Source organism: Felis catus, chromosome B4 (genome assembly GCF_018350175.1).
Source record: "Felis catus isolate Fca126 chromosome B4, F.catus_Fca126_mat1.0, whole genome shotgun sequence".
NCBI lineage: Eukaryota > Metazoa > Chordata > Mammalia > Carnivora > Felidae > Felis > Felis catus.
This window is the reverse complement of record NC_058374.1, coordinates 78032711-78045675: the sequence shown is the minus strand read 5'-3', so window position 1 is coordinate 78045675 and position 12965 is coordinate 78032711. Positions and strand designations below refer to the sequence as shown.

Sequence of the window (12965 nt, the reverse complement as noted above, 5' to 3'; positions counted from 1 at the left end):
GTGGATGAATGGACAAAGAAAAGGTATATATATATACACAACTGAATATCATTCAGCCATAAAAAAAGAAGGAACTCTTGCCATTTGCAACAACATGAATGAAACTTGAGGGTATCATGCTAAGTAAAATAAGTCAGAGAAAGACAAATACTATATGATCTCACTTACATGTGAAATCTAAAAAAACAAAAAACAAAACTGAAGTCATAGAAACAGAGAACAGACTGGTTGTTGCTGGGGTGGGGGAAAAGGGTGAAGGCGGTTGAAGGGGACAAACTTTCAGTCATAGGACGAGTAAGTTCCGGGGATGTAACGTACAGCATGGTGACTATAGTTAACAATGCTGTATTGTGTATTTGAAAATTGCCGAGAGAGTAAATTTTAAAAGTTCTCACCACGCACACAAAAAATGTGACTATGTGAGGTGACAGATGTGTTAGCGAACCCTACTGTGGTGATCATTTCACAATATATACCTATATCAAGTCATTGTGCTGTATACCTTAAACGTACACAGGGCTATGTGTTTATTATATCTCAATAAAGCTGGAAAAAATAATACAAGATTTCAAAAACTCAAGATATTAGAAAAAATGCCATTTAAAATGCATTTCAAAGGACCCTATTTCAGGCACTAACTGTATTTGGAAACACTTTCCGATTCATTCATTTCTTGGTCTGGGATTTTTGTTTTGCTACACATCCATTCTTGGCACGTACAGGCCATTGATTGAGGGTCCATTGTATGGACAGCAGATGCCAAGCGCTGAGGGAAATGAGGAAGGACAGAAAGTCCTATGCAAGTTGTCTTTGCATGGTGCCAACCACAATACCATCTGCCGTTAGGTACATGACAGATAATAGGTTTTGTATAGTTGTCAAATTAGGCCTTTTAGGAGAACACGAACCCTTAGATCTGATAATAAGAACAGACTCTATGTTCATATTGTAAGCATGAACCTGGTGAGTAGACTGTAGACAAAGGGAAACACAACGGGTTATCGTGTCTAAAAATAAAGGACAGATAGGGACAAGAATCCTTGCTCCATTCTCGGCTAAAAACATCTTTGGAGTAATCTTCCCAACTCCTAAATATAACCCCTGGGATTCTAGACATGCTGACTTCTCATGTGGCCCTTCCTATGTTCTGTAATTTGAAGCTGCCCCCAAGTGTACAGTTGGTCCAAGAACTACGACCTCTTCCTCCTTGGCCTTCTTTTTGGCATCGTCCAGCTTCTTCTTTTTACTTTCAGGCATGAGATCATCTAACCAGCTCAGCTCTCGTTTAGAGAAACAGAGATCCATGACTTTCCTGACAAAGACCAATGCCAAAACCTGAAGAAAAATAAAGACAGGGGATGAAAAGAGCTCATTTTCTTCCCGGAGTTAAAAGCAAAGTCTTATCTTCACAGCACACTAGGACATGTCAAGGAAAATCAAACTAATAATAATAATTAATAATAACAATAATAATAATAATTGCCTGTTACTGAGTGCCTTCTTTGTACCAGATACTAAATATTCACCTTCGTGTTTTATATACAATATTTTATTAAACTATCATAACAACCCTACAACTTAGAAAGCAACCAACTTAATTCCCTCCTTGAAAAGAGAAACCCTTCATCCTCAGATGGCCCTAAGAGTTGCCCTTCCCTGTCATGGGATGAGCAGGAAGGGTTGCTGGGCAGCAGTGGGCTGGAAAGCCTTTGCGGGAGCACAGCTACGGTGAGGCCAGCTGCACCCAGCCCAAGCATGCCTCACCATGGGATGAAGGGACCTTGAAGGATCACCTCAATTCCCTCTGATCCTCTGCCTATACATTTCCCTGAAAACTCCTTGCTTTATGCCTGCATCATGAATCACTAGTGTTTTTTGTCTCCGCCCTCTGGTCTGGCCTGACACTCATTTTATAAATGAGGATACTGAGGCTCAGGGAATAGAAAGTGACTTGCCTCTAATATCTGACAGCTAATTTCCTCAGTTTTACAGGACAGGGTGTATCAACTGCTGTTCCACTTTTTTTTCCCCCCAAAAAAGGCCATTTTTGCCAAAGGGGAATTCATAATAACCCAGAATGACCTGCCTGGATTGACAGGTGCTCACTAGCTACATCTGGTGGCTTAGGGAAGGAATGAGGCAAATCAGGCTTACTACCTTCAATCATATTTCTCCCTCATTTCCATAACTATTTCCCCAACAAATCCAAAATTGATGGTATCCCTCCCAAGAAGTTGTCAGGAATTTGCTGTTTCTTTAACCAAATGGTCAACCCCTGAATATAACACTTAAATGCAGAAACCTATGTGTACTCTGACAAAATTGAGAAACCCATCAGGAGGTATACATGCAGAAGATTAGAGAAAAAGAATTCCCTGACCCTAGTTTCTTCACCTTTGAATATTCTCCGAGTAAGACAGAGCTCAAAAGTCCCTAAACAAATACCAAACATTAGCCTCATTGACTTTTCTCTCTAGAGGCCCACCCTTTGGGTAGTTTTCAAACAGCCCACAATTCTCAGCGTCCCCGTGACACAGGGTGAGCCAGAGAGAGGAGGCAACAGGAGGAGAAGATGAGACAGTGTGCTGGTCAGGTGGCAAGAATTTCACACCATCCCAGTGGCAGGAAGCAGCCTATCACCTGTTACACCATACACAGTTCAGCTTCCCTGGTCCCTTTTCCAAAGCCTCTGCTTCAGTTCGAAAGAAGGTACAGATGTCCCAGTCACTTATCAGTGATGGACCAACCTCTTCCTCTCTTCCAGTGGCTTAAAACAATGCATTTCCACCACTTTCGACACTTCTGACTGTAATAAATTCTAAACTGGAACTATAATATGCAAATTATTATAAACATGAAGAATCCTCTCCATGTCAGATTCATGAGAGAGAAGACAGAGAGAAAGAGAGAGAGAGGAAGGAAGGAAGGAAGGAAGGAAGGAAGGAAGGAAGGAAGGAAAAAAGGAAGAAGGAAGGAAGGGAGGGAGGAAGGCAGGCTGACGGACTTGAAAGTAAACATGGCAACCTGCTACACACATGTATTCACACCTCAAAGTCCCCAAATAATACTGCTCCTGCAAAAGACAAACAAAAAACTCACCATTAATAAGGGATTCGTATCCAGAATATACAGAGAACTCCTAAAACTCAACAACAACAAAAAATCTGATTTAAAAATGGGCAAAAGGGGACGCCTGGGTAGCTCAGTTGGTTGAGAGTCTGACTTCAGCTCGGGTCATGATCTTGGTGGTTCACGAGTTCACGCCCCGCATCGGGCTCTGTGCTGACAGCTCAGAGCCTGGAGCCTGCTTCAGATTCTGTGTCTCCCTCTCTCTCTGTCCCTCCCCTGCTCATGCACTGTCTCTCTGACTGTCTCTCTCTCAAAAATAAATAAAAACATTAAAAAATAAAAATTAAAAATGGGCAAAGGACTTGAAAAGATAGTTCTCCAAAGAAAATATACAAATAATCAATAAGCACATGAAAAGATGCTCAGCCCCACTAGGAAATGCAAATCAAAACCACAATGAGATAGCACTTCACACCGGTGAGGATGGCTGTTATCAAACAACAACGACGACAACAACAACAACCGAATGAACAAACAAACCAAACAAAAACCCTTCAAACAGAAAACAAACATTGGCAAATTGGAACCCTGTGTACTGCTGGCAGGAATATAAAATGATGCGACTGTTCCTCAAACAAGTAAAAATGGAATTACCATATGATCCAGCAGTCCACTTTTAGGTATATACCTCAAAGAACTGAAAGTGGGAACACAGATATTTGTACAATTCATGTTTACAGGAGCATTATTCCCGATTGCCAAAAATCGGGAGCAATCCAAGAGTCTATCAATGAACAAACAGATAAACAAAATGTGGCATATACATATATGCGTATATATACATAGATACACACATACACATATGTATATACGTATATACATATATATATACGTATATATACATAGGTACACATAGAGGAATATCAGTCAGCCTTTCAAAGAGAAATCCGACGCATGTTACAACATGGATGAGTCCCCGGAGGCATTATGCTAAGTGAAATAAGCCAACTACAAAAACACAAATACTTTATGGTTCCACCCATACGAGGTACCTAGAGTAGTCAGAGTCATAGAGACAGAAAACAAAATGGTGGTTGCTGGGGACTAGGGGAGGGGGAATGGGGAGTCATTGTTTAATAGGTACAGAGTTTCAGTTTTGCCAGATAAGAATGTTCCGAAAACGTACAGTGGCAATGGTTGCACAGCAATGTAAGTACCTAATGCCACTGAACTATACGCTTGAAAATGGTTAAGATGGTAAATTTTATGTGGTGTGGGTTTCACCACTATTTTCAAAAATAAATAATAATAATTTTTTTAAAACTCACCATCATTGGGAAGACAATGGCAGCCGGAGAGGCCTTGATGACCCAGAGTAGGACAAGGCAGGTCAGCTGAATGAGGGTGAAGAGGTGCACTTTGCGCAGGGGCACGTGCCGAAGATAGATAAAATCTGGCTGGTGCTTTGCAGGCATCCCAAAGAGCTTCAGACGGTCAAAGAACTGAAAGGAGGGAACCGGCATGTATTTTCAGGAGGTTTCTCCGGGTCAGAAGCCTTGTCAGGCCCATTCTCGTCTCTTATATCACCCGCTCTGAAAGGTAGGTAATACAGTTTCCACTGGACAGAATGGAAACTGAGTCTCAGAGAGGACAGGTAATTTGCCTAAGGGTTGGTAAATGACAGAATCAAAATTTAAATCCATCTTTTTTTTTTTTAAGATTTTTTTTTTTTTTAAGTAATCTCTACACCCAATCTGGGGCTTGAACTCACAACCCTGTGATCGAGAGTCACGTGTTTTACCTACTAAGCCAGCCAGGCACCCCTAAATCCATCCTTTCTAATTCTAGAATCAGAAAATGTCTTTCTTCTATCCCACACTGGCTCCTGAGGGATCTTTCTCAGGGAGTGCTGAATACAAAATAAGCCAGTTCCATATTTCTGCTTAGTATCAAAACCAAATCTCCTACTTGTTCTTTGAGGAGTCTGGAGCTTTTCATTGATTATTTATAGTAAGAAAATAAAATAAAACTTTATAACATTCTGGAGATAGAATATATGACCAGCGTTATATTAGCAATAGGAAAACAGAGAGCTAGAGAGATTGAATAACCTGCCGAAGGTCACATTAAAACTCAGGGGGTAAGAGTGACCGCTGGATATTCCATAAAAACAAAGAGGAACCAGCCACCAATAGAAGAAGAAACCAAGTTATCATAACATCTGGGGTACCCAAATGATCAGTGCCCAGTCCTGATTTTCCATGCAGAGGACTCAGAGGAATGAGTTGATGGATGGGAAAAGGCAGAGTAGGGAAGGAAGTAATGTCTGCTTACCTGGAGCAGCCCCCACTACTGCCGATCTCTTCACCAGCAGACCCCCAGTTGAGCTCCCTCTCTCACACTGTAGCCTAGCGCTAACACTAGTGTGGTCCATGTGTGGAAGCCAGTTTGGCTCTTGACAAGCCTTTCAGATCTAAGTTACTAGCATCTGACAAAGCACCTAGCAGTTAGTACATGCCCAATAATTGTCTGTTGAATAATTAATGGATGACGGGTACCCTGAAATCAAGCCAGGTCATCCTATAAGTCTCTGTACCATCATCATGCCAACTTGACTGTCCAAATGACTTAGCGAATGTCCAAAGAAATATCTAAAATAGCTTAACCAGTAAGACTAGGAAATAGTTTCTCAAGAATGGATTTGTGCTTTTCTGGGAGAGCTCTCCCTCCCTGGTCAGGACAGATGAGCTCCCAGTGCAAAAACACTGCCCTGGCAGAAGCATGCCATACCTGAATTCCTTGTAGAGAAGAAACTCCCATGTAGAGGAAAACTCCATAGAGTACTGGCATTGGGATAAACTGAAGACAAAAGGGCAGAAAGACCAGAAATTAAATTTGGTGTCATAATGCACTCAAGACTACATACACTTTTAAATCTCCAAGGAAACAAAGTCACAAAATCACCACGTAAACATTGCATTAGTTTCTGCTGCCTTGGCATGATTTAGAAGTAGAGGCAAAACCAGAAGCTGACAATGATAAAAATTATTTTGTTCTGAAATGAAATGACTACACATACGTGTAATCCAGCCCTAGTTAAATCCTAGGCCTCACATTTTATCCGTCAGGTTCTTTTTCCTCCATGGGGATGGGCAGACACACACACATCCCTCTTGTACAGAACCGATACCTTTCAAATTTTTTCTAATCATACAAGCAATCATCTCAGGGATTTGGTGTATTTTAACATGGACTAAAAAGTTTCCTTTTTGCTAACCAGAGACTTGAGGGTAGAAATGGGGAGGTATCAGAGGGAGAATGATTTGGGGAGAAACAGCAACATTATTATATTGCACTTGAATATATATACGCACCTATCATATCACACCTAGCAATCTAGGTAATCTTCAAGGCAACTCTAGGAGGTAGGGAAATGAGGCCTATGGAACTAAGGCAAGGGAAGTCTCATAGCTGAAGACTAAACCTGACTTGCTTTTATTCTGAGGCTAAAGAACATTCTCAAACATAATTCTTCTCAGAACTAGAAAGTCCCCATTGGATTTTATGCTGTTTCAACTGTACAGTGAGTAGACATCTCAGTTTGGTGCTAACCTTGCTTGTCGGAACTATTGAATGGTTTTCTGAAAGAATCCTTCCGAGCCAGTTCTAGGAAGGCAAGGCGATGCCTACTCCCATGGCTTCGTGGTTACCTTCCTGGAGGAGCGGCAATCTTTGGGCTCCTCCAGATGGCAGGCAGACCAGAGGTGGGAGCAGGGGCTGGGCTGGGGACAGAGAGTAGAAGGGGGCAGGGGGTATGAGGAGAGGTGGCGAGATTGGGTGGAAAGTAAGGAGCCAGGAAGATGGTTCCAAATCCTTTCCCATTTCTCTCAGTTGTCACCCCTAAATAGCACTTGCAGTGCAGGCTGGGGTGGTTGAAGATTCACCAAAAAAGAAGGGGAAAGGAGGCAAGGGAGCCAAGTAAGTGCTCCAGAATGTTTGGGGTTTGGCGTTACAGCCATAGAACTTTCCTTTTCACCCCATTTTTCCCAGACACAAGCCTTCCACCCACAAAACTAAATATTTTTTTCTCATGTTTGAGGTGTCTGCCATCTTTCAAAAAATCCTCTCTTAACCCCACACCTCACAACAGCCACTGCCTATTTTCCATTCCACTTCACAGAAAAATCTCTTGAAAGAGTTGTCTGCCCATGCTGTCTTTACTTTTCACCTCCTATTTACTCTTCACTCCCCTGTAATTCAGCCTCTGCCCTATCACTCCACTGAATCTGCTCTTGTCAAGTCATGTTAGGCCTCCTCATTGCCAAATCCAATGGCTTGGTTTAGTCTTCATCTTTCTAGACAGTTTCTAACCAGTCCCTCCTTCTGGAAAAATTCCCCTCGTTTGGCTTCCCTGACACCACGCCCTCCTGGTTTCCCTTCTACCTTTCCGGCAGCTCCTTCTGAGTCTCTGTTGCTGTCTCCTCCTCTACCCAACTTCTAAATATTGGAGCTCCTTAGACTCTGCTCTTCTCTCTGGTCCTACTTCTGTTTTACATCTACCCTGTTCCCTGAGCAATCTGATCTACTCCCATGGCTTTCAATACCACTAACTGCTGTTGACTTCCACATTTATATTTTTAATCCAGAGCCTCCCTCTAGCTTTTTCACTCAGTTGCTTCCTGGATATCTCACCCCAAATCTGCCCATAGCCCCACCACCTCTCACAAAATCATTTCCTCCTTCAGGCAGTCTTCTCCATCTTAAACATCACTACTCTCCATCCAGATGGTCAAGTCCAAAACCTGGAAGGCATTTTGATCTTTCCATTTTCCACACTCCATTCCACATCCAGTCAACCGGCAAGATCCTTGGATCTGCCTCCAAGATACACAGAAGACATGCCTTTTATCCAGCCCTACTACAACCTTCTTTAGCCAAGTCACCATCATCTCCCACCTATAATATAGCCTCACTAGTCTCTCTATTTTTCCCAACCCTAAAAACTTATTCTCTAGACATCGCCAGAGTGATCTTTTAAAAATACTAAATGGGGGAGGGGGGTGCCTGGGTGGCTAAGTCGGTTGGGGGTCCAACTCTTGATTTCGGCTCAGGTCATGATCTCACAGTTCATGGGACTGAGTGCCACATCGGGGTCCGCACTGACAATGTGGAACCTGCTTGGGATTCTCTTTCTCCCTCTCTCTCTGTCCCTCCCCGGCTTGCACGCATGCTCAAAATAAATAATAAATGTTTTTTAAAAAGAAAAAAAAAGTAATAAATAAAAATACTAAATAGATCCTGTCCCTTGCCTGCTAAAACTCTTCAAAGGTTACCTTTACCAGACTCAACAAGGCCCTGCATGATCTGCCCCCACCTAGTCTTCACTCTCATCTCATTGTCTTCCTGCCTTGAGCCACATGGCCCTGATATTTCTTTTTCTTTTTTAATTTTTTTAATGTTTTTATTTATTTTTGAGACAGAGAGAGACAGAGCATGAGCAGGGGAGGGGCAGAAAGAGAGGGAGACATAGAATCGGAAGCAGACTCTAGGCTCTGAGCTGTCAGACAGAGTCCGATGTGGGGCTCGAACTCACGGACCACGAGATCATGACCTGAGCTGAAGTCAGACGCTTAACTGACTGAGCCACCCAGGCGCCCCGGCCCTGATATTTCTTAGTATACATATCACTCCTTCCCATCTCAGGGCCTGCCTAGACTGCTTCTCTCCCTTCCCCCATGCCATCTCCCACCATCCATGGCATGACCAGTTCCATCTCATCTTAAATACCATCTCTGCAGAGAGGCCTTCTCCGACCACACGGACTAAAACAGTACTCCCTTAATTCTCTATAGCACCAGAGAGCACCAAATATTTCCATTAATCATTTATCATATTCTATAATTACTATGTTTGTTTTCTTTCTTTTCTTATCCTCCCCCTCCTCTTTTTTTTTTAAGATTTTATTTTTAAGTAATCTCTACACCCAACATGGGGCTCGAACCCACCACCCCAAGATCAAGAGTCACACCCTCCACTGACTGAGCCGGCCAGGCGCCCCTCGTTTTTGTGTTCTTAACTAAATTCCTTTTTTTTTTTTTTAATTTTTTTTTATGTTTATTTATTTTTGACACAGAGAGAAACAGAGCATGAGTGGGGGCGGGGCAGAGAGAGAGGGAGACACAGAATCCGAAGCAGGCTCCAGGATCTGAGCTGTCAGCACAGAGTCCAATGTGGGGCTCGAACCCACCAACCGTGAGATCGTGACCTGAGCCAAAGTTGGATGCTTAACTGAGCCACCCAGGTGCCCCTCTTAACTAACTTCCTTATCTGCTTTACTCTGCTAGAGTTAGCTCTTTCAGGACAGATATTTGTACATGTATCTGTTTCACTATCACTGTATTCCCAGAATTCCTGACACAAATCAGGCAGTCAATATCCATCTAACGAGTGAATGAATAATTACCTTTAATATGGCCGTCATGAAGACTGAGCAGCCCATCAGCACAAAGATCATAAGGCCCGTCACTCTTTGTTCTCGGATGCCCAAGAACTTGGGTTGTTCTCCAGGAGCAGAGCACTCAGATTCTAGTTTGAGGCTGTTCACGTGTGTGATGGACAGGACAGTTGCTGCCACAAACCAGGGCAAGCCCATGATGGAGCAGACACCCAGCATGATGGCCACCATCAGCAGGTCCAGGTGGTAGCCACAGCCTTTCTGTGGGGAAACAGAGTCTCTGTCACCACCAATGGGCTGGCTGTAGTGGGGCACAGAACAGTGAGCTAAGAGCCTCAGGCCCAAAACAGGAGGGAGTGTATGGGTAAGGAAGAAGGGGTCCAGAGATCCCAGATGAGTCTTCCAGCCCCTCCTGGTTTGGAGGGAACAGAGAAGAAAAAGAGAAACCTTACCCTGTCGTATACATGCCATATCCATTTTTCATTCAAGTGCCCCCAGATTTCACCCTGAGTCTCATACATTCAAAGATTCATCCTTTCTTGGCAGAGTAACCAGAGGCCAAGGCACACCTTGACCATTCTAGTGGTAGACAATATAGGAGTTGGAGGTAAATGGCTCCACACAAACACCCCCAGATCCTTGCCAAATATGGATTTGCCTACTCTAAGTAAGGAAAGAACAGAGATGAAGGCATGAAGCCTCTCACCGATAAATGTGCTGGACTCAAACCTACCTCCTTGGAATCCTTGGACTCAAGGTTCAGTCTGGAAACTCCAGTAAAGGACACCAATGGGAGAATACTTGACTCTCGGAAACAGTGGCCCAAGCCCTGACCTGAACCTCAGAAGGACAAGCCTGTATAGGGACCACAAGGAACTGTGCCCACCCACCTTCCGCACAGGTTTGAGAGGAAACTAACAGAGTCCAAGCTCCTTTCACACCATTTCATCATGCTCTACTCTGGTTTCAGGTCCAAACCAATCTTTGTCACTAATTGAGGAATCAGAAACCTCTGGAAACATTTTATGAGCTCCTTCTATGACTGCTTTTATCCAGGTTCTATAGTTCCTTGTCTAAAGGGGCTTACCCTAAAAAAAAAAAAAAAAAAAAAAGTAACCGGCTACCATTCGTCCTTCTAGGTCAGAACTTTTTGTTACCTTGAGCTTGTGTTCCTTCCTGTTAATGATGACAGCTGTGATCTGCTGGTCCATGAATATTAAGATAGTACAGAGAAGAGCTGGGATAATTGCAGCTATCACAGTCCACCAGGGATTGGGGCCAATGGGACTAATAATCCACCCTCGATCATCTCTTGTTGGCTAAAGGGGAAAAAATAAAGTTTTATTTTGTACTTTAACTATAGTCATTAGGGCAAAAGAGATTAAACTGAATCACAATATCCACATTGTTTTTACTCCTAAATGAGAATCCTAACAACAACAACAAAAAGTCAAGAAAGTAACTCCTTAGTAGCAACTTCTTAGGAAATCTATGACCTTGTTCCAAATCCTCTTTGAGTCAATCCTCGATTATCAACTTCCTGTGAAACACTCATTAATACTTCACTTCCTGCCCCTACTCTCCAAACCCGCCACCACCTTTAACTTAACATTAGCCCAAGTAAAATAACAAGTCTATTGCCAAAAAAGAATTTAACACAATTATAATTAAAGCAAATATAAATAATTTAGAATATCCTCCTCATTGCTCCCCTCCAGAAGCCATATAATGCATGTCTACAGCACAAATAAAGGCAAAGTAGAGCCAGTTGCATGGAATGTCATGGGCTTAGATTGCGTCGGCCCAGGGGCCTTCTCCCATCAGCAGTAAAACAGGAGCCCAGGTACTAGAGATTTGAGAGAGGAGCCCAAGACTACTGAACTTGGGGCTTGCTTAATCTAGGACCCTCTCCAATGCTCCTATAAGACCACTACTGTTCATAAATCTTATTCGGGTGTTCATGACATACCTAAACTCTCTTAGGGTACTTTTGACATCCTCAAACTCCCCCAGGTACTCTGGGGAAGAAAAGTTCCCCTTGTTTGGCAAGTAGTAATGGAAGATGAAAGGCTGGGCATACACACTGGCTCAGAATTGAACCAAATTCAATGAACAAAGCAAACACTGTTGCATCCAAAGTACTTGGTTCCCCATTGGTCGTGACTCTAGGATTCAAAGACTCTTCAACAATGTCACCAGATCCCAAATCATGAATGGGCTAAGTTCTGAAAGTTTATAGGATCTATGTCTCCTTAGTAACAATGTTCTATGTGACAGTTAAGTTCTTAGGCCAACACAAAAATTTACTAAACTCTGACTGACATTAACACATTAGTAATAGTACTAGCCTTCAGACTGGGTTTTCATCACTGGGGGCCATGTGGTATAACAGGGAAGGAAAGAAGGAAGAAAATTTCTCCTCTGCTTCCTGAAAGCAAGGCCTGCCAACAAGCAGCATTGTCTTTGACATTCTCCCATTTTCCCTTCCCATCTCTCCCCTACCTCCCGGGGCCTTCTTCCCAGATGTCCCAGAAATTCAGCACTTTCTGACTATCTAAGCCTACCCATCAGGGAACCTTTCCAAGGACTGCTTAAGGTTCTCAAATTACTTATTTTTACACAAAATCCATTCCTCCTGGAGGGCTGACCTCAGCTAGGTATTAGAAAGCAAGCTGATTGCGCTCATTCACACAAAGGTGAGAATGACATATTCTCAAAGGAATTATATTTTTAAGAAGGGTGTTTTTCAATCCACAAATTTCTAGCTGATGGCATTTCAGTGCATTTAACGAAATAAAATAAAAAATCTTCAGGCAATATGGAAAGAGATATTTTTAACCGGGCCTATTTCAGGGAGGGAGGGAGGGAGAAAGGGAAGACAAAGGCACAGGGTACAGGGATGTTTACAAGTCAAGGGCTGCCTTTCTTCCTGTCTTCTTTCTCTTCCCCAGCCTCTCCTGTTCTTCTCATCTTATGATTCTTCTCCAGTCACTGAGTATGCCCAGGCTTTCCCTCCCCTCTGGTCTATGGGGCTCTGTGGAACCCAGCTCAGCCTTCCCATCTTCTCTGTTACTCGGTGCCCTTACACTGAAACAGATCTGGAGTCCCCACATACAGATCATTTGTTTTAGTTCTTTTATGTATACATTTTCAGCAACATATTGTAGATTGTAGAGAGTTATATAAAGAAACGATGAAATAGGGTTGAAGAGCTGTCCCGGTTACTCTGGTAGGAGCATTAGACCGTGGGTGAAGCCCCCAGGCCGGCTCACCTTTTCACAAGGCAAGATCCTGAAGGAGAGGGGCCAACCCTAATTTAACTTCTTACCCCTTCCCAGTGCCCATACACAGCTGAAGCTCAAGGAAAGTGCTATTAATCAGACTTGTTCCAAGGACCCACATTTCCACTGTATGAGGTATGTATTTAAGTAAACATGCACAT

The 12965-nt window shown here is 43.0% G+C and overlaps 1 protein-coding gene across 13 annotated transcripts in view; it reads right to left on the bottom strand.

Moving 5' to 3' along the window:
• The window catches only part of SLC4A8 (solute carrier family 4 member 8), a 79991-nt gene that overhangs the window by 13680 nt on the left and 53346 nt on the right, over positions 1–12965 (bottom strand). For 11 of the 13 annotated variants that reach the window (XM_019834951.3, XM_045061822.1, XM_045061821.1 and 8 more), the window contains 5 exons: positions 10681–10842; positions 9533–9784; positions 5860–5928; positions 4398–4571; positions 1198–1335 (listed from right to left, as the gene is read on the bottom strand). In XM_019834951.3, coding sequence (XP_019690510.1) covers positions 1198–1335; positions 4398–4571; positions 5860–5928; positions 9533–9784; positions 10681–10842 — 795 coding nt within the window. The remainder of the gene's footprint in view (positions 1–1197; positions 1336–4397; positions 4572–5859; positions 5929–9532; positions 9785–10680; positions 10843–12965) is intronic. The other 2 variants (XM_019834955.3, XM_019834956.3) reach the window with 1 other exon arrangement.